General features: G+C 52.1%; 2 protein-coding genes across 6 annotated transcripts; one reads left to right on the top strand and one right to left on the bottom strand.

The window, feature by feature from the left end:
* The first annotated feature begins 611 nt into the window (after positions 1–611).
* On the top strand, positions 612–5693 carry M6PR (mannose-6-phosphate receptor, cation dependent). The gene is made up of 7 exons (XM_075441304.1): positions 612–764; positions 1581–1754; positions 1960–2132; positions 2223–2332; positions 2543–2673; positions 3207–3333; positions 3936–5693. Exons 1-7 carry the CDS (start codon positions 676–678, stop codon positions 4056–4058), a joined length of 927 nt encoding a protein of 308 aa, XP_075297419.1. The 5' UTR covers positions 612–675; the 3' UTR covers positions 4059–5693.
* A 373-nt stretch (positions 5694–6066) lies between these two features.
* Positions 6067–25468, bottom strand: PHC1 (polyhomeotic homolog 1). Of its 5 annotated transcripts, none has more exons than XM_075441265.1 (15): positions 25427–25468; positions 21334–21490; positions 20594–20704; positions 18348–18425; positions 17422–17571; positions 16295–16450; positions 14674–15172; positions 13590–14356; positions 11977–12124; positions 11659–11867; positions 10940–11054; positions 10248–10356; positions 9428–9578; positions 8586–8817; positions 6067–8255 (listed from the first exon to the last, which is right to left on the bottom strand). In XM_075441265.1, the coding sequence occupies exons 2-15, from the start codon at positions 21445–21447 to the stop codon at positions 8101–8103; spliced, it is 2994 nt and encodes a 997-aa protein (XP_075297380.1). In that variant the 5' UTR covers positions 21448–21490; positions 25427–25468; the 3' UTR covers positions 6067–8100. The 5 variants fall into 5 exon arrangements, with proteins under 5 accessions (XP_075297380.1, XP_075297387.1, XP_075297370.1 ...); XM_075441272.1 differs by lacking the exon at positions 25427–25468 and adding an exon at positions 25271–25334; XM_075441255.1 differs by lacking the exon at positions 25427–25468 and adding an exon at positions 25139–25209.
* Positions 25469–25719: the final 251 nt, after the last annotated feature.

Here is a 25719-nt window from a genome sequence, read left to right as displayed (position 1 = left end):
GTCCCCTCACAGGGGGTGCGCGGCGGGGGCGGGCAGGCACCGGCTCGACGGCTCTGGGGAGCGCCCGCCCCGCTGCCGCCGCGCTCAGCCGCCCGCAGGGAGCTGCGGGGCGGACGGTTCGGAGCGCCGGGCGGAGCGGACTCACCGCCCGGCCCCGGGCCCGATCCCCGCGGCGGGGCCCGAGCCGCCACCGCGGATGGGCGGGGCGTGGGGCGGGGCGTGGGGCGGGGCGGGGCGGAGCGCTTCTCCGCCATTGGGCGACCGGCTGCCGCCTCGAGCCGCGCTCCGCGGCGGCTGCGGGTGGGAGGGGTTATCCGGCAGGCGCTGCGGGGCTCCCTTCTGCTGGCCCTCGTCGTTCATTGGGAGAGAAGCGAGGGAAGGCGGGATTTTCACTCCTTTTTTCGCCGCCCATTGGAGGGCGAAGAGGAAGAGGGCGGGCGCCATAGTACCCTGGGGCGGGCTTTAGAAGCCGTCCCTTTCCGTCGCCGCTCCTCACTCGCTGAGGAGTCGCCAGTAGGCGCGGCGATCCCGGCGGCTCCGGGGCTCCCATTGGCGGAGAGCGCTAGTTCCCCTCCCCCCCCCCGCTCTTCCTGCTTCCGGTTCACGGGGCGGGCGAGGCGAGCCGGCCGGGAGCGCGGAGGAGGCCGGCGCCGCCCCGCCAGCGCCCGGCATGGGATGCCCGTGAGCGGCGGATCGCTGCTCCGCGGGGCCGGCCGTGCCCCTGCGCGGCGGGGGGGGGCCGAGCGGGGCCGGTGCGACGGCAGGTGGGTGCGGGCGGGGCGGCCGGGTCCCGGCCGAGGCGGAAAGCCAGAGCTTCTCCCCGGCCGGCGCCCCCGGGGAGGGGGGAGAAGGGGGAGGCCGCTGGGCCGCTGTGGCCGTGGAGGAGTGGTTCGGGCCTGGTTGGAGCAGGGACCTCCGAGCCAAACCTTCGAGGTTTTCGTTACCGCCTTCGCCTCTCCGGTTGGCTCTGATGTGGGATAACGCAGCGTCCTCCTTGCCGCCTTCCCCCCTGTCAGCAGCAGAAAACTGTTCTGCGGGGTTGTGGCGTCGCGTTAGTAAACATTTACGGGTTCTTGGCTACACTAGAACGACAACATAATTATAGTTAGGTGAAGGCGCTTGAACAGGGCCTGCCTAATCACGGTGGCTCCTCCTTGCAAGCTCTTCGCACGAGAGCTGCAGAGAGGATTGATCAGAGGCCCGGTGAATCGTTTTCTGCTGGCCGCCCTCACAGTGCAATGCAGTAACAAGCAGTGGCTTATGCCTGAAACTTATTCCAGCACTCAGCCTCTACTCTGGCTGAATCAATGCTAATTAATGTGCTCAGCAGCAAAGCTTTTTGTGATCCTGAGGCAAAATTTGGACAAGAATCCCCAATTGGCCCAGTGAATTGTCTCTGACTAGGCAAGAGATTCAGATTTAGTCTCTGTTGGGAGCTGTGAGAAGTTTCTAGACTTTGCCTTCTCCTTTTCGCAGTCTGGACTGAGGAAGTGGCCAAGTCGTTGACTCTGTGACCCTGCAGTTAGCTGGCAGGGAGCTGAAATAGTTAATTCTCTGTGTTCTCTGTTGTGTGTGTCCAGGATGTCATCGCCTTGCCGTACCTCTGCTGTTCTGGTGGTCTTTGTGGCCCTTGCTGTCGGTGCCGGGGCTGAACAGCCCCAAGAGAGGAAGTGCGACGTGGTTGGTGATGAGACCAGCGAGTCGCAAATGGAGAAGGCCTTGCTGCAGAAACTGGAGCCGCTGAGCCAAATGAGGTACAGTAGAAGACACTGCAGGCCTCAGGGCTGCACAGTAACTACCCTTAGCCCAACAGGAGGGGAAAATTTGGGGCCAGGCTGCAGAATGGGCTCCGCCATTAGTATGGGCTGTGCCTGGCTTCCAGGCCTCGAGTGTCCGCTGCTCTGAGCCTTGTTCTTTGTAATCCTATGAGCTGTCTGTTCTGTCCTCTCCCTGCTGCAGGTTTAATGTGACCGTAGAGAAAGGCAAAACGGAAAACTACGTCTACCATTTCAGGGTGTGCAGGGAGGTCAACAGCACCTCACGCGATTTTGGTGGCCTGGTGCAAACAGATAGACAGAATGGAAAGACTACAGTGATAGGAAGAATCAATGAAACCCAGGTCTTCAATGGAAGTAAGACTCCACTCAGTACTTTTCTTACTCAGCATCTGCCTTTTGCCTCCTGATCTGGGTTTGCAGCCCATGTTCTTTCTCTCTCGGCAGGTGACTGGATCATGCTGATATATAAAGGGGGTGATTCATATGGCAGGCACTGCAGTGGTGAGAAGAGAAGAGCTGTGATAATGATTTCTTGCAAGCGGGGAGTTACAGCGGTGAGTGGCACACGAGGCGGGAGAGGAGCAGGGGGCTGCCAGACAAACGGTTGTTTATGAGCAGACGGGCTGGGAGGAGGCAGCAAGCTTTTCTTCTGTCCTCCAGTGTCAGTTGCCTAGCTGCACCAACAGTGATAAAACTGTCGTCTTCTGGAGAAGTTCAGCAAGCCTGGGCGTATTTTCAATGGCTTAATTCTTTCCAAATTGCAGAGTTCATTCAGCATTATTTCGGAAGAGCGGGAAAAGGAGCAGGAGTGTTTCTACCTCTTTGAGATGGACAGCAGCGTGGCTTGTCCAGCTGAGGACTCCCACCTCAGCGTTGGCTCCATTCTGCTGATCACGTGAGTATCACCTACAGGAAGAGCTGTTGGTGTCTGGGCTGTAATCTCCAGTGTCATTTAGAAATGTAGCAAATGTTATAGTAGACTAGATAATTGTAGTATACCTATCCACAGCTGCCGTTACTGTGCCTTTCAGCTGTTGGGACAAAAGCTCTTTCTTAAGGCATGATGCTGCAGAGCTGCTCTGTTCCCTGTAGACATCCTCCTTCACAGTTTACAGACGCGTGCACTGAAACATGGAAGATGTGACTTCCTAAAATTGTACAACAGCTCTTTGCCAGAGCTGGGAATTCAGACCAGGAATCTTGACTAATTTGCTGTGTTTGTGCTTAGAGGCACTACTTCATGTGACACTGCTGAAAGATTTGTACTAGCAGATCAATATTGTGGGGACCTTTTCTGGTCTGGTCTCTAGCTCTCTTCTTGAGTGGTGCTCAGCTACTTGCTACAGTACCAGTCTGAGGTAGGTAGGTGGCTCAGAAGAGGTTGTCTATAGGATTTCCTGAGCTCTGTTTTTTAATTCTGCCCTCCAGGTTTGCTTCGGTAATTGCAGTCTACATCATTGGTGGGTTCCTTTACCAGCGCCTTGTAGTAGGAGCCAAGGGCATGGAGCAGTTCCCTCACTTCGCCTTCTGGCAAGATCTGGGCAATTTGGTGGCGGTGAGTGAAAATCCCTGTATATTCCCAGCCTGGCCTATTCACTAGGACAGGAGAAAATGGCATCTGCCTTACCTTTGTGGACAGTCTCTTGGGTGTAGCTACCGCCAGGGTAGTGTACTTTGAGGCAGAAGAAGAGAGTATATCTGTTTTGGGTTTATGGTTTGCTTTTTTTGAGTACTCTGTTTTGGAATCCTTGCGGAGTCTGATTCCCTGCTGATACCCTGTGATTGCTACATAACAAACATGCTCATTAATGGTTAACATGTTCCAGGGAGGAATGTTGAGCTAAGCTGGTGACTGTGAAGGGTTCATGTCCGACTGCCTGAAGCCCCTCCTTGGTCACCTTAGGCAGTGCTGTTTATCCCCTGTGCTCAGCATGATGGTGCTGCATGCTGTTAACCAGTACGCCCAGAGCTTTCAAGACTGAGTAGGATCTTTGTACGTGTGCTCCTCTGGTCAAGACAAGTTTTGGGGACCTCTCCCAGATAGCACAGGGATAGGCATGATCCCTTTACAGAAGAGAAATCACAGAAGCTGCTTTGCTTTGGATGCCGAGTCGATTGCACACAGTCTGATTCCGGTGCGATATCCTGTGCTCGTAGGATGGCTGCGACTTTGTCTGCCGATCCAAGCCTCGAAACGCGCCAGCTGCGTACCGTGGTGTGGGTGACGACCAGCTGGGCGAGGAGTCAGAAGAACGAGATGACCACTTGCTACCAATGTGACAGGCTTTCAGCTCTGAGGTCTCCTCTCCCCATCTCCCCAGCGCTTGTCCAGCCGGGTGCCTCCCAGCCAGTTCTCCTTCTCTTGCTTCTGATTTTCTTTACACTATTTGCTTTCGCTATCTCTGGTGTGTCAAGTCCCATGGGCGCCTCTGGGTGTGAACGGCACTGGTCCCTGATGGCATGTCTTATGAACACAGTGCTGGTTCAGATTTTCCAAAGATGCAGCAGGGCTGGGGGGGGGAAGAGAAGTGCTGAGAGTTGAGTTAGAAGGCTGTAAGAGCATCAGCACTGAGCAGGAATGGGAGATGAATCACCGAGAGGAAAAAAGGGCCACGATGGCTGCGGAAAGGAGAAGAGGAGGCAGTGGGTGAAAACAGCTGAGACTGGAGGAGGGATCTTTTGTCTTTCTTTTTTCTTTCTTCTCCCCCCCCTGCTCCCCCTAGGGTTTACAGGATCTGTAAGACACTGGATTTTTCTTTGAGTGCGTTTTCAGCTTTTCTAGCTTCTGCACTGTTACGCACTATTTCTGCCAGCACAACCTGCACAGAGTGCGCTACCCAGACTCCGGGGGGTGGAAGGGGCATTAGCACCTCTGCAGTCTTTTGCTAATGGGAATATGTTGAAGAGTACACACTAGTTCCCTTCAACAAACGTAAAGGGATGCGTGCCATCCTCTCAGACTGGAGAGGGGCAGTGCTAAAAAACTGTAGGAGTTGAATACAGTCTTGTGACTTTCCAGGTCAGTCAAAATACTGTCTCGGTCTTCTCAATCATTGAGAAGCAAAAGGAAAGGAGGTGCCCCTAAGTAAGGGGAACATTTGCTGAAACTGACATCAAGGCACGAGAAAGGTAGCTGCCACTGTCAGCATTGTGATTCCATGCTCTCTGAAAGTTCCTTGTTTGGCAGAGGGTTTTCCCATGAAGCTACCAGATTTTTTTTTTTTTTTTTAATGGAAAAAGGAACTGTAGAAGCCAAGGATAATGCTAACACCTTCAAAACTGTGTAAGGGACTCGGGCATTTACAGGGTCAGCTTTCATAAATCACTGTCCCCTTGAGCATGGTGCAGACCAATCTTTAGACACTTGCCCTGTGCATATGGTACTTGCATACTGCTACTGGCTGGGAGTGAGAGGGAACCTTCTCCTGGGGCCCTGGTGGAAAAAAAAAAAGCAGGTACAGCTGAGTTGTAAGACTTAATAGGAACCTTCAGGAACTTGGCACCTTGATTCTTAGTTGCTTTTTATGTGAGGGGCTAGACTCTACACAATCCCGTTCTGCACTACCATAGACTGGCAGACAGCTGTCCAGTCTTGAGGGCAGAAACTGTGAATAAGCAAGCCACTGCTGCGAACAGTGGAATGCAGACAAAGTTCATGTATTTTTAATTCTGCCAAAGCAGTCTGAACAGTGGCATTGAGGGAAAAGGAGTGGCCCTGCTTTCTTGCTGGGTTTGGAGTGAGCAAACAGTTCCTGCTTTCTTTGACTTTTGTTACAGTCTCAATCTTTCTCATAACATGGGAAAAATAGGAAGTCACTAAGTCTGTTGTTACCGTTTTTCATGGTGGTGTTTAAGGTAATTTTTTTTGTACAAAACACAACTTTCAAAAATAAAATGACCAAAAATCCTGGTGAAGTGTTGTGCTGATGTAATGGGAGCTTTCTTTGGTGCCAGAGCATCTTACTGATCTAAGGGTGAAGGCTCCTTAGTGTGTGGTGCTTTGTGCCTGAAAATCTTTTGCCAGGAATGGATCTCTTCTTGTCCGTGCATGTTTTTCATTGTCACCTTTTATCACTCCAGTTCCCTTAGGGCTTAGCAAGAAGGGATATACACATCTTTAATAACTGAAACTTTAAAAGCTCAGGGAGTTACAGATGGGAAAAGTTTCCTGTGATCTGTATTTCTTGCAGCAATAAAAATCGAAAGTAACTTTTTGATGAAGGTTGTACTTTTAAAACACCTGGTTAATGTTCAGGGTGGGGGGGTATAAAGCAGCCACACCTGCAAAGCCTGAACAAGCATTTTTTTATTAAGAACATTGAACATGGAATGAAGAAGTAAAGCCTTCCCCTTTGACTGAAATAAAATCCGTTCCTCAGAAGTAGCTAGTGACATAGGCAGGCTAGCTGCCTGCCTACCCTGCCAAGGGTTGAACTCAGTAGGAGTTTTATCACACCCAGCCTGCTAAGGATAAAATGGTTTAAGGGCAGCCTTCCTCTGCTGACTGTGGTCAGAGAGTCAAACCTCCCCCTTCCCTGCCCCCAGACTACATCAGACCAAACAGTATTTCCAGGGTGCAAGCATGTGCAGCTTCCTTGGGCCTGTTTTCATTCAAGAAGCCTCAGAACTCTTCTCTCACAGGATGACATTAAAGTGAGATTCAACAGCACAGCTAAGACTAAGAAGCTGCTGCCTTGTCTCACCCATCTTCTAAGCGCTTTCCCTCCTCTTTTTCTAACATGGGTCAATAAAGAGCCCATTCCAAAGATCTCTAATTAATTCTTATCTATGCTATTAGGCCTCTTCCCATGCCACTACAGCTTTCCTGCAACAGTAGGTGCTTTTCACACAAAACAGTCTTATGCTTCACTCAAATAATCACATGAAACTTCTGAAAACAGGGAAGCTGAGACGCATGGTTTACGTAATCATCTTGCTTTCAGGTGTTGGGCTCTAGGGTCCACTTCCCTCTTCATGCTTCCTGTAATTTCTTCAGGTTTTTTGCCTGTTAGTTTGTTTGAAGCAGAGTTGCTTCTGGAAGAGGAGAGCTCTGCCCAGGTTTTCACCTTTGGCAATCTGGTTACAGAACTTCAGAATACCACATTTGGTCCTTAAAAAACAAAGAAAAAAACAAAGAAAAATACAGACCTAGAGGGCCTGAAAGGGAGGGACTCAGCCTATGACAGAATTCTACTCCTTAGAAAGGAGAAGTAGCATTAAAAGATCAATATTTAGTTGTTGGTGGGTGTGTTGTTTTGTTTTTTTAACTGAGGCAGAGAAACGTTTGTTTTACAACACCACCAAAAAGAAAAAAAAAAAAAGAGCCTGAGGCAGGCAATATAATCCTGCCAGCTAATACTTTTGTCCCATTAGCTCTCCTGAGGATAATGAAGACAGACACAAAAATAATACAAACTGATACAAACTGAGAAAAAAATAAAACAAAACCCAGCCCATTTTATGAAGAGCCTTGGCATTTCTGGAAACTGCTTTGGATCTGTAAATTATGCCCTAAGCACAATGGGGAGACAAACCTAGTGCTGCAGGGTTCCTTAATGTTAAACAGTCGCCCTCCCCTTCAATTTTCCAATCACCTTGTCATAAGCATTCATGATAAAGCCCCCTCTGACTGGTTCAGAGAGGAGCAGCAGGAGTGAGTAGCTGCCACAACACTTTGTCTTCACTCTGCATCTCGACAGGAGACGGTAAAGCTAAGGCAGCTCCTATTGCCACAGGCCTTCAGGTTTGGTATGCATGCTGGAATGGCTATTAAACCCAGTTCGTGAACAGCCTCGGTTATTTTTCTTAAAGAGTGGAACAGCAGCAGCCCCTTTTGCTCCAATTCTCTGTCACTTGGAATTCAGTAGTTCTTCCTAAACGCCCCAAGCATAGCTTGTCCATGTGGGGCCGGCTCTTCCTATGCCTCAAGTTCTGGCACAGTGAGATTCAAAACTAAGATCAAGCAGACCTGCTGTAGCAAAAAGGAGCGAAGGCAGTTCCCTGTCAGAAGTCTGCTAAGACAGAAAGAGGTCCCCTTCACGTCTTCGTGTGGTATACGAGAGAGGCATATTCAAAATCAGGAAGAAGGAAAGATGTTTCAAGGCCCCAGGTGGGAGTTTCCCTTCCCCCTTGTAGCACCATTAAGAGACCAAGACATGGGCTTGTTGTGCATCGCAGTTTCAATCAGTTAAATTCCTTCTCATTCTTCTTGAATGCAAGACCACAGGGGACTGTCCCATTCTTCCCCGCCCCAGCAGGATGCTCCAAAGCTGGCAGCTGCCCCGGGGTCACAGCAAAAGTGAGACCTCTGGCTTCAGAGCTGTTAGGTCTCCTTGAGGACGTTGATCTTGGCACAGATCTTCAGAGCTGGTCCCAGCTTGATGTTCATGGCACTCATGAGGTGTTCCTCCTTCAGAAGCAGCAGGGCCTGGCCATCAATTTCCTGTGACCGAAACTCCTCAGCAATCTCCTGGCACCCTGTGAAACCAAAAAAACCAGCACTGAGAAATAGATGGGCCCTGGGCACTCCCCTCGTTCCCCCTCCTTGGGCCTCTGGCAGGTACAGAAAGCCAGCTAGGAATCTAACCAACCCCCTTCCCCATGCTACTCCACAGTCTGCCTGAAGGCACAGGCTACTTGACAAGTACAAGTCATACATCTGTAGGACCTACTCCAATTCAGAAACATGTCCAAAAGTACAATAAAAGCACTAGGCACCACTGACACCGCTTTCTTTCCAGAAAGAGAGCCAACAAATTTCCCCACGCGACTGGATCACAGGAGTGCAGGAGAGGATCTTGACTTCACCTTGCAGTGACGCAATGAACTCGTACACTTCCTCCACACTCCAGCGACTGGGATTGCTGGACAGGAAGACTGGGTTGATGCCATGTAGGTCTGGGGTAGGTGGGGCCATACTAGAGTTCGCCAGGTCCCTGTCTCCATGACCAGCCCTTACTGACAGGGGTCCTGGAGATGTAGGGGACAAAGCTTCATCGTAGCTGGAGTTATCAGAGCCTCGACTTGAGTCTTCCTGGCCCTACAAGCCCACAAGAAAGAAACAAAACAGAAGGCATCTTGTCAGAAATTCACAATTGCTAGGTGAAAAACAAGGCATTGGGAACAGCAGAAGTTGTCCCAGCAGGCTGGGACCACTGTCTCAGGCTGTTGGTCCAGAGGCAGCTGGCACGAGAGCTCCCTGATGCCAGAGAGGGGAGACTTTGCTCTTGCCTCCCTTCCTCTTCCTTCTCCTCATCCTCCCACAGTCCATTCCTCTTCCTCACGTCAGGGCTGAAGCTCATTCAATTCTTCTATAATCTGACCGAAATCATTCATGTGGAAGGATGCTAATCAAATGGGAAAAATGAATTGTTTCCTACCAAGGCTGTCAGCTGATCTCACTCACCGAGACCTCTGAGACACGTGCGGGAGTGAACGCAGAGTGAACAGAGCAAGTACAAATGTGAATCCACTTTCTGCAGTCGATAAGCGACTGGAGCAGCTCCCTGTGCCTTGTGTAACAGCTGTATCAGTGCGCACTGGGCACGTCCTGCACAGCTACATCCGCGGTGAGAAAGCGGTACGTCCAGCAGTGACGGCTTCTGCGCCGAGACCTGCCTTGACAGAGGCGGACAGGACGGTGGCCTTACCCTGTGGCGCTTGCCCTGGATCTTCGTTCGAGCAATTTCAGAGCTGCTGCGCCGCGATCCCCGTCGGCGCACACGAGCATAGTTAGCTTCCTGGAACTCCTTCATCTTCTTTCTCTGCAGCCGAAACTGATGGCTGCAGCTGACATTGTACCTCAAATAGGTAGAAGCAGAGCAGCAGTTAGGAAACAGCAGCTATCTAAACCTACTGCTTCTCCTTGCTCTAGATGGGGATAAAACTCCTCTGTACCATCAAGTTCTGTTCCTCCTCCTTCTAAGGCTTCCCCTTGGAAGGAACCAGCCCAGACTTCTGACACAAGCAATATCTGGGCACCAGAGTCTTGAACTAATATCTGAAGGGTCAATTAAGTCGTTCCCCTAAGGGAAACAAGACCCATAATAAGCACCCCGCTATCAACAGGCGGCAGAAACGACTAATCTAACCCCCCAGGTTCTTCCCCAGGGCTCCTTGTGTCTTTGTCTGGTACTAATGCAGCGGACAGCTACCAGTATGCATTCGTTTAGTCAGTCAAATGTACATTTGAGGTTGAAGAGAAGTTCTTTGGAGCCCCAGGACTTCCCCCTTTCCACTTCATTTTCTGAGCAAGTCAGAAATCTTGTTTACACTCAACACCACATCCACCTCTGCAGACCCACAAGCATTCACAAATCATTTAGAGTCCTAAAGGATCTCTGTGGCCAGTGCATCCCACGGAGGTAGGATCAGATGCGCTGAAGTGTTGTACACTACCTGGAAAAGGGGCACATGCCCATTTCCAGAAAATGTATCGACAGCGAAAGGAAGATTATGTCTTGCCGTTACCTTTTAGCGCAGGTCATGGAACAAAACCTCTTGGAGCCACGAAACTGGGTTGCTGGGGCATACTTCCCACAGTATTCACACTTCAGCAAATTTGCCTTCTTATCAAGCTCTAGTGAGACACAGACAGACACACCAGTTGGTGATTTAAACTGAAGCAGATCACACGCAGTCATTCCCCATGCCACTGCTCCTCTTCTGAGCAGACAGATTCCTAGCCAATATTCTCCACTGAATCTACTAAGCAGTTAGCTTGGGGAAGAATCTGGGGAAAGAGGCAGAAGCTCCGCTCATTAGGACACCAGGATATTGAACAGGGCCATTTATTTCTCCTTGCTGAACAAGCAAAATATAGCATATCCCTCATATCCTACAAGGTGGTGGGGGACATCTCCATCATTGCACTCTCTGCTGTGTCCACACATCCTTCACAGCCTTCAAAGACCTTAGAGACAGGTACAGTTCAGATTCTCCTGCTTACTGCTGACACAGGGTGTGTTAGATCATATTAACAGCAGCAAAAAAGTATTGTCTTCTGGCACTCAAGAAAACGAGATCCTAGGTGTCCACAGCTTGAGTCTCTAAGGAGTTAGCAGGAACACATACGAGTCCATAATGTATAAAGTTAGTCATACAGTATCAAAGAGCAGAAACCTTCAGTAACACTAGCTGGGCCTCCTGGTGCTGAAACTCACCCATAGAAGCACTGTCTCCTCCCGGAGAATTGCTGGACAGGTTTTCACTCTGGCCAGAAGCAGCCTCTCCCTGGAGCGGTTTCTCAGATTCCTTCAGCAGCTGAGAACAACCCACCTGGACAGGAAGAGAAAGAGTTGGGCCCATTGGTAAAGGATTCTCTGTGTCCACCGCCCTCTGCAAGGTATATGCCACTCACACCTTATTACAGCTCAGAAGAATCCCTCTGCCTATTAGGGAAGGAGAGATGCTGAACAAAGCTATTACTCCTTCCTGACTCACAGGCTTGGCGGTTCATTCAACGACCACCAAGTACTATCTGTCTTGAATATCCTGCAATTCCTGTAACTTCATTTCCCCTTATTTGCTTTAACTTCACTTGCTGCTTGTTCAAAATGCAGCACATCCTTCCCTCACTAAAAATCAGAGAGAAGAACCTTCTTACAATTCCTGCATAAATTATTGCTTTGGGGACTACTGGAGAAAAAGTTCCCGTGACACTTGTCTTACTCCTTCCAAGCCATTCTCTTTAATGCCACTGCTTCATGCCTTGCTTCATGCACAACACCTCCCTTCTTTCCCTTCCTCCTCACTGTCAGCGTCTCAGGCGAAAAATGCTGAGTTGGAATATGGGCAAAGAAACTCCTGTCTAAAGATGGAAGCCCACTCACACCTGCAAGAGAGAGCTACACCTCCTTCCCCCGCAGGTGAGAATCCCTACCGGAAAGGGCTCTGCTCCTTCCTGGATGACAAAGCCTTCAATGATGTGTGTGAGGATCTGGGGCTTGACGATGGCTTGTGGGGGTTTGGAGTCTCCCATCTGACGTGACACCATTGCCAGGTTTGGGGCAGGAGCAGAGGTCGGGGTGACTGATGCTCCCTCACTCGAGGTGGTATTTGGGGTTACAATGGCAGCAGAATCAGATTTATCTGTAGAGTTAACAGCATAAGAGTCAGTTAGCTTTGCTCCATCTACTTCAAATGGAATACAAGATGAGATCATTAGCACGCGCAAGCAGAGCTCTACTTTGTACCTCACCTCCAAGGCCACTCTTCTCCTCCATGTTTTTGGGGCTGTCTGTCACAGGAGAGGACCTGGCAGGCAGGAGTGCAGCGATACTGGGTGACTCCTCCTTCTCCTCCTCTGACTCTGCCTTGCGCTTTACCGCTAAGGTCTGAGACTTGCCCTGCGTGAACAAAGAGGAACACGTAAGCAGAGACAGAAGCTCCAAAGCAAAGAACAAGACAGATCAAAGGCAAAAGGAAGATGCATCCTGCTCCATCATACTTCATTTCCAGCCTGGTTCCTTCTCCTGGAGATGCCTCTAGCTCCCTCGCAGTACGTACCTCTACTTAGGAGCATTCGCCTAACAGGGAGCAAAACTTCAGACGGCTCACTACCATACCGCTATGGCTAGGATCTGGTGTCCCAATTCATGTTGATACATTGACGTAATACCCAGACACTGTGTGAACCTCAAAGGATTGTTCCAGGAAGACAGAAATGGAATGGCAGTCACCCAGCAGTTTCCAAACAAACAGGCTTTTGGCTAAATCAGATCAGTTTCAATGAAGGAGAGTCAAAGGAGCAGGGAACACATGTGGGATGAGAGCAGAATTGTCCCCCCTCTCTAAAAATCAGACAAATCCTGCGACACCTTCCTGAAGAAGGTGGATGTACCCTGAAGGAAGCTGTGACCCCGTGGGGAGCCTGTGCTGGAGCAGGTTCCTGGCAGGACCTGTGGCCCCACAGAGAGAAGCCCACGCTGGAGCAGGTTTGCTGGCAGGACTCATGACCCCGTGGGGGACCCACACTGGAGCAGCCTGTTTCTGAAGGACTGCACCCCATGGAAATGACACACGCTGGAGCAGTTTGTGAAGAACTGCAGCCCATGGGAAGGACTCACATTGAAGAAGTTCATGAAGGACTGTATCCCGTGGGAGGGATCCCACGCTGCAGCAAGGGAAAAGCGTGAGGAGGAAGGAGCAGCAAAGATAAAACATCATGAACTGATCACAACTCCCATTCCCTGTCCTCCTGCATCACTCAGGAGGAGGAGACAGAAGAGTTGGGAGTGAAGCTGAGCCCATGAAAAACCAGGGGGAGGTGGTTTTTTAGATTTGTTCTTATTAACCATTATCCTACTCTGATTAACTGGCAATAAAGTAAATTAATTTCCTTGAATTGAGTTTGTTTTGCCCATAACAGTAATTGGTATGTGATCTCCCTGTCCTTATCTTGACCAATGAGATATTAATTGTATTTTTCTCCTCCTGTCCTGTTGTGAAAGAGGAGTGACAGAACAGCTTGGTGGTCACCCGGCAGCCACCCAAGGTGAACCCACCACATCGTTAAATGTAATATTTAGTATGTGATGTGGACACCTACCCCCATTTGGGGCAGGATATGGGTCTCACCTATTTACTTCATGCAAGCCTTTGGAGGAGAATGTGGAAGAGAAAGGCTTGCAGTCAATAACTCCAGGGGTTGGACTGGAATTAGTATTGTTGAGAGGAAATAGTCTCCACAACCCTTTGCCCAAACCCCTTACCCATCCCATCCCACTGACCTGGGCCTGGATTGCGACTGATGTCCTAGGAATGAACAAAGAGAATCCATATGCTATTCTCCTTCTCAATGGTATCACTTACTGGCAACTGGACAGACTGCATGTAGAATGCTGCTGGCATCTGAGCCACAACTGGAGAGGAGGCTGGGCTCTTCACCATGTGGGCTGTGCCTTGAACTTGTGCCAAATTCACCCCTGTGGTGAGAGGGGGAGCTTCCTGTGAGGATGCTGGAGCTGAAGATGATGATGACGATGGGGAAGCAGCATGGGCTTGGGAAACAGGCTGGACCACAGCTGGCATTCCCCGGGACGTCGGCACCGCCGCAGCAATCTGAGCCAAACCCAGTGCCTGGGCTTGGCCTGAGCCCTGCTGCCGAGTACCCACCACCTGCACTGGAATGTGTGGTGGAGGCTGCTGCGTTGCTGACATCTTGGCAGGCCCAAGCTGAGGTGGTTTGATGGGGGCGACGAGAGATTTTGACTGAATTGGAACAGGCGACTTGGTAGCTGGCTGGCAAGGACTGTCCTGCTGGAGCTGCACAGGCTGTGGCTGGGACTGCAACATAGGCTGCACCACAAGGGTCTGTGCCTGCTGCTGGTTTTGAGCTGGAGCCTGCTGTGGCGGAGGCTGAGCTTGCTGCTGCTGTTGGGTCAGAGATGGTGCTTGCTGCTGTTGCTGCTGTTGGGCTAGCTGGAGATGGGTGGCTGTGTGGAGGAGCTGGGACTGGCGGTGCTGGAACTGCTGCTGGTGATGAATGGCGATCTGCTGCTGGATCACCACCTGCTTCTGCAGGTGGATCTGCTGCTGCTGCTGGATCAGCGAGTGTGGCTGGATCTGTGTATATGTGGCTGTACAAACACAGGGAAAAGAGGAGAGCACAAAAGTTAGCAACAGCGCAGCTGGGAACAACAACAACAACAGGCAGGCAGCCACTGCACTGGTTTGAGTCATTAAACTCTAAAATATCTGACAGCTTACTGGCAGAGGACATGGCGGACTAAATCACCTTCTCTTGCGAACGGAGAGGGATAACCCCTAGAGACCAGCCTCTGGGAGCAGAGAGGCTGGGAGGCGTGCTGGGAAACCTCTCGCCACTGGGATTTCCCAACGGCACTCTCCTGCGAGAGCCCAGTGGGCTCCAAGAGAAGGAACCAGTCGCACTCACCTGAGCTGATCAACGTCTGGCTGGGTGCCGGCGTAGCGGTCCTGGTCAGGTTCATGCCCACCGTTTGCTGCCCACCGCCGTCCGTTTCGCCTTTCTTTGTGGCTGCGTTCTCTGTCTCCGTCTGGCTTCCCTGGCTGACGGTCACGGCCTGGGCAGCCGCTACTGGCAAGGGCTGAACCACCCCTGTGCCCTTCCTTTGGCAACCGCCAGCGGCGCCTGCCGAGGAGGTCTGGCTCAGTCCCGTGGAGGGCTGGCTCCCACCACCCGCCACCACACCCCCAGAGACACCGTTGCTGCCTGCTGCTCCCTGGCTCAGGTTGAGGGACTGGCCCACGCTGCCGGAGGAAGCCGCAGCCACGGCCAAGGTCTGGCCCGTGCTGGTGGCCTGCGGTAAGCCCGAAGCTGGGGAGCTTCCCGGCAGAGCTGCCTTCTGAGCAGAGCCTTGGAGCTGGGCAGTCGCGGCCGAGGTCTGCTGGCTCCTCACGGCCAAGTTCTGCACCTGGAAACACACACACACAAAACAGAGTCCGTCTGCTTTACGTGCGTTACTTGCTGGAAGTTTGGCAGAGAACGCACAAGCAACGCACGCTACCAAAGTCGGTGCTTCAGGTCTCCCATGGGGAGCTGGCTGACACTGCAGGTCAAAGCTCAGGCACGGCTCTCCCCAGGGAAACAGATTGTCCTGAACCCCCTCCTGACCCATCTCTGATGGAAGTTAAAGATCTCGTGGCACTTTCTGAACAGCACCTGAGGACACCACCATTCTCCGAGGCATGGGGCAACCTTCAGACCTGCCTGCCCTTGCATTGGTAGGACCCAGTTCAGCGTGGCTCTAAAAGTGCTGAGATACCTCTTTCAAGACCAGTCATCCCTTTTCGGTTGCAGTGCCAGCTGCCCCCTCCCCCTGTGCAGGGCTTTCCACTTAGCAGGCCCACAGATCTACTCATGGCCTGCAGCCCTTCTGATTTCACCAGTTCCTCCGCATTTTGGTGCCGCCATCCTCCGTATTTACTCCTCCTCCAAATGCAGTGTTATCTTCAAGTTTGGTCATGGGTGACTTTCCTTCAAAGAAAGTGCTCCAGACAAAAAAAATATGAAGTTAACTGGAAATCCCAAGAATGACTGGGACAGGACAAGGAAAATGAGAAGCCGTGGCAGCTCCCTGACCTGCAGAATTGCTTATAGATGAATGAAGGAGCTAAGACCTTGTGGCCTGTTCTAAGACCTTGTGGCCTGTTCAGTCTTTGGCATCTTTACAACAACAAACCAAATGGGTGAAGGAGTACTACCACCAGCAAAGACTCCTCACTGCAGAGTGACTGCAAACTGGACATAGAACTTCACCATTCTTTTCACAAGAGGACAACTGAGAAACTGTGAAGACGGGATTGATCCAGCCTGTGGCTCACCCCAGAAACTTTCAGGAGAAACTCTGGAGGCAAAAAAGCAAACATGAAAAAACGGCGGCCAGAGAGAACAGAACCTCTTTCCTGCACAGAGACACAGGATGGGGACAAAGCAGAGCTAATCTGCCACACAGGGACGGCTGGAGACAAAGACCAGAGCGTGGGGTGACGGAGAGCAGGGGAAGGGGAGGACTCCGGGAGGGGGTGTCACTGACCTGGTCTGTGTCTGCATGGACCCCAGGAGGCTGAGTGGGTGGTACCTCCTGCTGGACAGCCGCCACAGCCCCGTTGGGCATCAGGATGAGTTGGGAGGCAAGAGGCACATTGCGGCCCAAGGTCCGGTTTACCTGCAACAGGTTCCCCAGCTGTGGCTGTTGAGGGAGGGTCAGGTGATGTGGAATGAAAGGAACAGAGCGGGAGAGAAAGACAGACAGCGAACCACAAGCAAACAGATTACAAAGCAACACTGGGCTGCAATGTCACGCATTGCAAAACCCCCAGCCCTCCCTGCGCTGTATCACTGACCATCACCCTCAGGAACGGGAAAATGGGAACAGTTTCCTCAGTGAAAAAAAGCACTTTTGTACCAAACACAGGCCTGGGCCAACACCAACCGACTGCCCAAGCCTGGCTAAAAGACTAGGGTATCATTTAATTTTCAGATGTATATCCAGGACTGGCTGAGAAACAGTGATAGAAGACATACATCCAAGACCACGGCTGCTTGAAAAGAAGGGTATTACAATTTGTGTCTAAAGTCAACTGAGACGCAGAAAATATTTTTCGAGCAGGTAACCAAACCCCAGACTGACTATAGTCGAGCCTAATGTTTTCTATTTAGCAGCACTTCAAACCGATTACAAGAACGAGATATTTGTTCATGTTGATTTACATTTCTAGACTTACTTGAATTCTGACTTACATCCCTGAGCTCAGCAGCAGTGGAAGAGAGTAATTTAGCATATATCTGTTCCAGCATTGAACCAGAAGAGTAGCTTTATTTCTGTGAGCTATATTCAAGTCTAGGACATATATTTCACATTTACACTCTAGTGAGAAGTGCCATGGGATCTTTAACATCTATGCAGAGCAGAGACAAACATGGTTCTTAGGAATCTCACCCGAGCCACATAATACAAAGCTCATCTGCCCTCAGAAGCTGCGCCCAGAGTCAAACTTGTGGTTTCAGCGACAAGAGCTTCCCCCTCTGACTTTAATATAGTGCATCATCCTCAACGCCAGAGTTAGTCCCAAAGTGCTAGTAATCCCAAGCAGAGAAACACTGAAGTGGCTAGGAAGTGGGGTTCACGGTCAGGACAAATTTTGCGTACACATCTCTTACCCGGAGATACATCTGGGCCTGCGACTGGTTGAGAGGCGGTGAGGTGGTGTTCCCAAGGAGCACAGACTGCGTCAGGGTCGTGGCGCTGGGGGAACTCACGCTCTGCGACCGACTGATCAGCTGAGCCGCCGATGTGGTGGCTAGGTTGATCTTAAAACAGAGAAAAGCCCCAGGTGATATAGGAAGAGATGGAGGCAAAGAAATAAGTACAAATTCACTTAGTGGGGTACAGCCAGAACAGACATTTTACAGTTTTTTCCTCTGTCCCACAGGGGATCAAGAGGAAAAAAGTCTTAGAGGGCCTATCTTAGAGGCTACACAATCTAAACTAGCCAGAGCCCTGGATGCTAACCTCATTTGTATGCTGAGCCTGAGTATCACTGTTTGCATGCAACTGCGGTAAGGGATCCAAAAGAAATACATCATTTTCTCCAGCCTCTCAAGTAAAGGAAAAAAACCCACAAAGTAATCTCTAGCCTACCAACTCATCTACTCTCAAACATATCCCAGTTCCTCAACACTCACTACAAAACCAAACTTCCTCTCATTCAAGAAACTACTACTCTGCCCAAGAAAAAAAGAGCATTCCCTTTCAAGCTGCTCATGACTCCTTCTCCTTCTTAGGAGTCCTGATCCTTTTCTAATCCGTGACAACGTATCCCCAAAGCCTCAGCAAAGAGAGTTCAGTGTCTGCCTTTCCAGCTAAGAGGCCTCTCCCACTCAGAAACCTTCTCTGGTCTCCTCAACCCCCATCAATAATGATAGCACCCTAAATCCTCAAAGTTGGCTGCGTGTTGCGGATGCCCAGCGTTCTTTGGAGCTGTGTTTCGCTGGCTGACTGCCGTCGTAAAAGACAAAGAGGAGCAAGAGCAATGTGGGGGATGGGAGGGAGGCTTTGATATGTGTGTGAGGGAGAAATTACTTACAGAGGCCTGGGTGGTGGTGGTCTGTTGCGGGGTGCTGGTGTTGGGGGAGCTGGCCTGTCTACTGGCTGCAATCGTAGCCTGCAAGGGAGATTGACAGAGAAATGAGCACATGAAACAAACTTTTCAATCCAAGGCCAAATATTTGGCTTTGTCAGAACACCTTGTCTCATTGTCAACATCTTCTCCCATTCCCAAGAAAAGGGGCACAATCTAACCACTACAAACCCCTGCCATCCCCTACAAATCAGGTGCAGCAACTCAGCAAGGTACGTCCTCTTCCCCAACCAGTTCAGTCCTACACAACACCCAAGGCAGTGGACAACAGACCCTTACAGTGCACGACTTCCAGTCCTTCCACCCACGAGTACCTACCCTACCACCGCCCCAGCTTGTCACGCTACACACCGCAACCCTCATCCTGATGCTGCAATCCACTCTGGTAACACCCAGACGTTCCCCGCAATATTAGCAATGTGCTGGGCTGGTTAGGCAGTTTAGTAACAACGCAATGACAGCATTCCAAGCAACAAATTTCAGATTACAGCACACACAGTTTGTGAAGGAATGTAAATATTGTTTGACTTTCCCCCGCCCCCCACTGCCTCTATGGGAATTCCACTGTATGAGTTTAGTTAGTTTTATAACTAAGAGTCATGCGAATCACAGAATGGTAGGGGTTGGAAGGGACCTCTGGAGATCATCTGGTCCAACTCCTCTGCTAAAGCAGGGTCACCTAGAGCAGGCTGCACAGGACCATATCCAGGCAGGTTTTGAACATCTCTAGAGGACACTCCACAACATCTCTGGGCAGCCTGTTCCAGTGCTCTGTCACCCTCAAAGTAAAAAAGTTCTTCCTCGCACTCAGCTGGAACTTCCTCTGCTTCAGTCTGTGCCCGTTGCCCCTTGTCCTGTCTCTGGGCACCACTGAAAAAACTTTGGCCCCCTCCTCTTGACACCCACCCTTAAGATATTTATAAGTATTTATGAGGTCCCCTCGCAGCCTTCTCTTCTTCAGGCTGAACAAGCCCAGCTCCCTCAGCCTTTCCTCCCAGGAGAGATGCTCCAGCTCCCTCCTTATTTCCATAGCCCCCCGCTGGACTCTCTCCAGCAGTTCCTCGTCTTTCTTGAACTGGGGAGCCCAGAACTGGACACAGTACTCCAGATGGGGCCTCACCAGGGCAGAGTAGAGGGGAAGCAGAACCTCCCTCGACCTGCTGGCCACCCTCCTCTTGATGCACCCCAGGACACCATTGGCCTTCTTGGCAGCCAGGGCACACTGCTGGCTCATGGTCAATTTGTCATCCACCAGGACACCCAGGTCCCTCTCCACAGAGCTGCTCTCCAGCAGGTCCGCCCCAAGCCTGTACTGGTGCCTGGAGTTGCTCCTCCCCAGGTGCAGGACCCTGCACTTGCCCTTGTTGAACTTCATCAGGTTCCTCTCTGCCCAACTCTCCAGCCTGTCCAGGTCTGGTGTGAAACTGGTGAGAGGATTCTATTCCCTCTATGCTATAAAACTGCAGGAAGGCATTTTGAGAACAACTAAACCCTGGACTAACAGCCAAGGAGCACAGCTACTGATGAGGATATTGTTATACAGACAGAACTGTATTCACATCACACATAATCCGTCTTCAGTTGATGATAAAGTCTGGTAGGTGAGCAAAGTTTCTAAAGATTAAAAAAAAAAAATCACTCAACAATTATGCATCATAAAACAAACCTATCTCAAGTAAAGAAATGCTCTCCTGGGTGGACAAGATCTACCCCAGACCTCTCTTGCTACCAAGTGGTGAAGAAAACATGGGCTACTATGTTTCAAGACATAAAATTCAGAGGATACCACCTAAAATTTCATGCACACAAGACCATGTTTATTCTCAGATAAATAACAATCCATGGTTCACTTTAAGACGGTTTTTAAACACTACTGCATCCACTGCTGATTTAGCCACCCATCTTTTATTTAAAGAAGGTGCAGAAGCTAGTCATGGGCCTCTAAAGTGCAAGTTTCCTGATGGGAATGCCAAATTTCATCTTCCACTGCTCTGCACCTGAAAACCAAAAAGAATCTTTGCCTCAAGTTTACTCGGTGCTTGTATTAGCTTTAAACAATGTGTTTAGGGGCTCTTCTGTCTAATCGTGGATCAGGAGGACCTTGGTGTACAAGTCACTGTATAAAGAGAGAACCTCTGGATCTGCCCCGGAGAACGATCCAGTTCCTCTCGTCCTGGCCCGCGGCAACTCACCTGCTGGACGGCAGCCAGGCTGTGAAGCTGGGCGCTGTTAAGCTGCTGCTGGAGCATAAACTGGTGGAAATACTGGGCTGCGTTGGGCTGTCTCTGGAGCGCCTGCAGGGCCTAGAGAAAGAGGAAAATCCAACCATCAAAAATATTGCACCCTTGAAATGTGATTAGAGAGAGAAATGAAGAAATAAGTAACAGCCCTGAGAACGTCCCTAGGCCCCACGATAAAAGCAAAACCACCAGATTAGCACATCAAAATGCAAAGTACAGCTACAGATTTGGTAACGGACCGAATCACAGGTGTATTCCAGAACAGCAGGAAGCACGCTTGCAAGTCTTTAAATTAAACTCCAAGAATGTGGGGATGTGTGTGCTTAAGCAGGCAGACAAGTGTTCCAGGATAGTGCGTATATGGTGGATACACACTATATGGAGGAACTTTACGGGGTGATAAACTGAATGCCTTGCTCTACAACTGCAGGCTAAAATCAATCTGTTGCATCACAGTATGGATTAAATCTATGAGGCTGGACACTGGAGGTGTAACCTATAAAACATGAAGCACTGTATCAGGCTACTGGAACTCAACATTGGGCCTAGCATAAGAATTTCTAAACCTGAACACGCGACAGTGCTTTGAGCATGCTCCCACCCTGACGCACGACAACTCAGAGGAAGACGACAGGGCTCACCACCACCTTCCACTGACGCACATCCCATGCCAGAACGTAGCCGCGTCTCACCTGTACTGCCTGTCGCTCATAGAGAGACATCTGTGATATCTGAGGACGGGTGCTTCCTCCAGAACCGGAGCTCCCGCTGGCGGAGCTGGAGTTCTGCTCACTTTCGGTCTCCATGGTGACAGGATCCCAGGAGCTCAGGCTCAGACGGACTCCAGATCTGCATTGAGAGAATCGGAAACTAAGTCAGGCTAGAGAGGGAACCAAACCGTGTTTCACTGCATTACACAGCTTTTTTCACTAGAATATCCCAGTACCGGGCTCCTTGCACAGATTGGTTACATCACAGGGGTCGGGGGATGCCAGCAGTCCGAAATCACTACGAAATTATACTCAGTTTAAATCTTTTATTACCGCAGCCAGAAATATAATGTGCACATTCTTGTATTTTTATTGCCACGCTGCAGTTGGAAGCTACAGCATCCCGAATTCTTCAAAAGGCAGCAGAGTGAAATAGCAGCTGCAGCTCGTTCAGACAGCCATTTGGCTACAGACCTGACCACCTCTCCCCTTCAAGGCTCGCGAACTCCAGCAAACTGCACTGCGCTTTCAGTCTCCCACTGCACTTTGGCAACTTCTGGTTTTCTCTTCCTCCAGTCTCACAAGAGGTGTAATTATTCCACAACTCCGCAGCCCTGCTGCAGATATACCAACGCGGTCCCTCCTTCTCCCAGTTTAGCCCTCAGCTGTTTCTTTCTTTCCCTGATCACCCGGACTTCCAGCGACTTGTTCCTGACAGGTCGTAGCTTGAACGTCAGACTGGAAGCTGGTATCTGCAGCAGTGAGCTGCTCTCAGGAGGAACGGAGTCAGAAGCAGCGTGGATGAAGGGCTTGCTGGCAACGGCTGTGAGGGGAAAGCTGCTGAAGGGGACACGCAGAGCCAGGGAGGTCTTCCAGCAGCAGAAAGATGAGGTGCAGCCAACTGCAGGACTGAGAAAGGACTGGAGAAGGCTTTCACCAGCCAAGATGAAGAGAAGCAAGACTGAAGAGAGTGCTTAGCAGAAGAGTAACACATTGGGGTGATCAGGGAGTTTTCTGCAGCAAGAAACATGGGCTGCACAGGGAGCAACGGGAGGAGCGATCAGAGTGAGAAAAGGGAAAGTGCAAAAGTGATTATTCAACAGAATTCCACTGAAAAAAATTTAACTTTTTAGAAGGGTATCATTCCATGTGAGATAAAAAAAGAAGCAGCTTCAGATAGTCTCAGTATCACTGACAGCCTGTTTGTTTCCAAAACATCAGCTGGCTCCCCTACAGCCTACCTGAGAGACTTCTGAACGAGACCTTGAGGCTTCCAGGATCCCACAGCACCCGCGCAGCCCCTGTACCTCAGACCTTTTCAAACCCAGAGATTTCAAGCTTCACAGCCTTCGCCAAACACGACTTTCTCCGGGTGCGTAAACAAACAGACCAGCGCAGCAGAAAAGGAGGTGCAACAACAGTCTCGAGCGGACAGAATCACAGAATCACAGCATGTTCGGGGTTGGAAGTGACCTCTATGGGTCATCCAGTCCAACCCCCTGCTGAAGCAGGGTCACCTACAGCAGGCTGCACAGGACCTTGTCCAGGCGGGGACAACTTTTTAAGTTCTGGGATGGTGTTAAGGGCAGCGTGTGACTTTAAAGTAGGGCAACAGCATTAACACTGCAAAGGATGGCTGGCTAAACCAGGGAACTGCTGCTCCAAACCCGCTCCTCGAAACCTGGAAAACTCTACAATTGACAAGCAGATGGCCGCTGCTCCGGTCCCAGCTTCCCCACGCATCTTTTACCTCAAGTCCTGCCCAGGCATCTCCCTGCTCATCCAGCACTGGCTCCAGGCACTGCTTCGGCAGTGGCTGTCGTAATTCTGCCCTGCAGTCACCTCCTCAGCTGGGACACGCACCCTCCTAACCGACCGATTCCGTCTTCAGGCACAACTCGGTTACAGCTAGAAACAGTCGGTCGATACGACCGTCTGCAGCGTAAAAGCTCTGGGGAAGACAACTGCCTTAAAGATCTTCCCCAGGGGGCAGCACCACAAAAAAAGCAAACGAAGCCCGAAAATAAATACATCAAGAAGGGAGAGAATACAGACTTTTTGAAAGAAAGAAGCTGTGGTAGACAAATGAAGGGCTTCGAATGGGGTTAAAACGCAAGTCAGAGTGAAACTACACACATTACACCAAGTTATCCGGTAGCTCAGCTACCGTTAGGAGACAACCTCCGTTCTCTCGCGTGCAGGTTGCTCCCAGCATTGACCTCGCTTCTGGTGCTCACTAGATCAACTCATCAGCTTCGCAGAAAAGCTGCCCTAAACATCATCTTCGGCCAGATCGGGGAGTTGAATCGGCTCACTCCTGATGCCACAAGTGTCAGTGAGAGACAAAAGTAGGCAAGGTCCAGCTTAGCTCATGCCCATACCCTCAACAGCTGCATCAGAAGGAGAAACCTGACTTCTGCCTTGGCGCTCTGCTCCACCAACCTGCGTCTCCTCAGTGAACAGCACCAGTGACTCTTAAGAGTTCCAGCATTTCTGAGAGTTCCACATCGAACTAGATCTTCCTCAAATCAGGTCCTAGCACAAGCAGAATCCTGCTGAAGCACCTCTGGGATGAGAGGCGTGAGGAGCTGCGGTCTCTGCGTTAGCAGAAGGCCTTCTGGGGGCATGGGTAGAGCACACTATCCCTTGGAGGAGGGCGGTAACCATTTTAAGCCCCTCACGTCAAGCAGGGTGATCCAGCAAAAACCCTTCCCAAGCGCGAAAGTGAAAAGGCACAGTATTTCCCCAGGCAAGTTCACCTCAGGATGCAGCTCCGCGTTGGTGCGATCCGATCCAAACGCACGCTATTCCCACACCAAACGGCACGGATCACGGCCTCGCCTCTCCTCCCAGCGCGGCTTCCCGCGCGCTCCTCTTCCAGAAACCCGGCCGTCCCTGGGCTGTCAGATGCCTCATGAGACCGAAAAAATGATCCAACGATGGGTTTTCCGAAAAGATTCCGCTTAACCAACTCACCTCGCAAAGGTAACCCGTTGATCCCGAGCAAAGAAAAACCCCAACGGGGTCACGACGTGGCCCTTACTGGAAACGAACCTTCGAGCGACAGCGAAGCCGGGTGAAGGCGAACACAGAAGCGCACCCAAGGAGGTGCCAACCTGTCGCTGGCCGACGCGGAGGGGCCACCAAGACCTGTTAACGCCACGGCGGGAGCGACAGCGCGGCAGAAGGGAAGGAGCAGGGCCGGGAAGCCCCCGACAGAGCTGTGTGAGCCCTTCCGCCGGCTCCTCGCCTCTCCCCGGGCAGCAGATAGAACAGGTCTACCCGCGCACCGTTCCCTAACCCCGCCACCGCCTTCCTCATCCCATCCCCGAGTAACTCCGCCGGCGGACGCGGTTCGCGCGGGTCTCGGCGGGAGGGACCGGCGGCCGCGGCCGCAGGAGGCTCCTCTCCACCCCCGCCCCGCGCTCCGCTCCCGCCGTTCCCTACGAGCTCCGGGAGCAGCGGCGGAGCCGGGCCCCGCACCACCTGCCCACCCGGCCCCCGGCAACTCCGGCGGCGAAGTTCAGCCGGGGCAGCCCCGCCGCGGCGGGAGGCGGGGACCTGGGGGGGGGAAGAAAGGCGCGTGCTTAACGCCCGGCCACCGGCGGGGGGAACGGCGGGAGGCGGGAGCGGGGGGGGGGGGATGGGGGGTTGCTCCCGGCCGCTGCTCCCGGAGCCGGGACGGGCAGACAATGGCTGCTCCGCCGCCGCTGTCAACTTCCAGCCCGGCCCGGCCCCGGGGAACTCTTCCCCGCCGCGGCCGCCCGCGCCCCGGGCCCGGCCTCACCTGCAGCCGCCGCGGCACGGCACTGCACTGCACTGCACTGCACTGCGCGGCGCGGAACGGCGCTGCCCCGCTCGACCCCGCCCCGCCGGGAGCCTCCGCGCCCGCCCCAGGGACCCGCGCTGCCGGCGTTACCGGAGCCCCCGGGCCGCCGCCGCCGCCTGACACGCCCCCCGCGCGCGGGCAGCCAGGCCGGGCCCCGGCCGAGCGGGGCGGAGCGGGGCGGGGAGGGGCGGTGCCCGGGAAGGGAGGGGGCCTCGTTGTGGGGGAGGGCGGGGCCGGGGGCGTTACCTCGCGGCGGCTCCCGGCGGGCCGCGGCCTGGCGGCGGGGCAGCCCCGGGGCCGCGCGGGGCGGGGCGGGGCGGCGGGGGCGGGGCCCACGTGCGCGTGCCGCGCCCCGGCCGGTTCCGCCCCCCTCTCTCTCTCTTTTTTTTTTTTTTTTTTTAAATCTCGGCCTCTGGGGCTCCCCCGCCGTCCGTCACTTCCTCCCTCGAGGCGCTTCCGGGCACGTGACCCCCATCTCCGGGCGCCGCTTGCCGTTGCCTTGGTGACGGGAGCGCCGGGCCCTTAGCGGGACGCGGGTG

Source organism: Opisthocomus hoazin, chromosome 1 (assembly GCF_030867145.1).
Source record: "Opisthocomus hoazin isolate bOpiHoa1 chromosome 1, bOpiHoa1.hap1, whole genome shotgun sequence".
Classification (NCBI taxonomy): domain Eukaryota; kingdom Metazoa; phylum Chordata; class Aves; order Opisthocomiformes; family Opisthocomidae; genus Opisthocomus; species Opisthocomus hoazin.
Note: the sequence above shows the minus strand (reverse complement) of the source record. Positions and strands in the feature narration are given on the sequence as shown.

Coding starts and splice junctions, on each gene's coding strand:
- M6PR (XM_075441304.1), top strand. CDS start 676: ATGCCCGTGAGCGGCGGATCGCTGCTCCGCGGGGCCGGCCGTGCCCCT. Junction 2,674..3,206: donor GGCTCCATTCTGCTGATCAC/GTGAGTATCACC, acceptor TCTGCCCTCCAG/GTTTGCTTCGGTAATTGCAG. Junction 3,334..3,935: donor ATCTGGGCAATTTGGTGGCG/GTGAGTGAAAAT, acceptor CTGTGCTCGTAG/GATGGCTGCGACTTTGTCTG.
- PHC1 (XM_075441265.1), bottom strand. CDS start 21,447: ATGGAGACCGAAAGTGAGCAGAACTCCAGCTCCGCCAGCGGGAGCTCC. Junction 11,055..11,658: donor AAGGAGCAGAGCCCTTTCCG/GTAGGGATTCTC, acceptor CTTCCTGTCCAG/GTGGGTTGTTCTCAGCTGCT. Junction 10,357..10,939: donor AGGAGACAGTGCTTCTATGG/GTGAGTTTCAGC, acceptor GTGTCTCACTAG/AGCTTGATAAGAAGGCAAAT.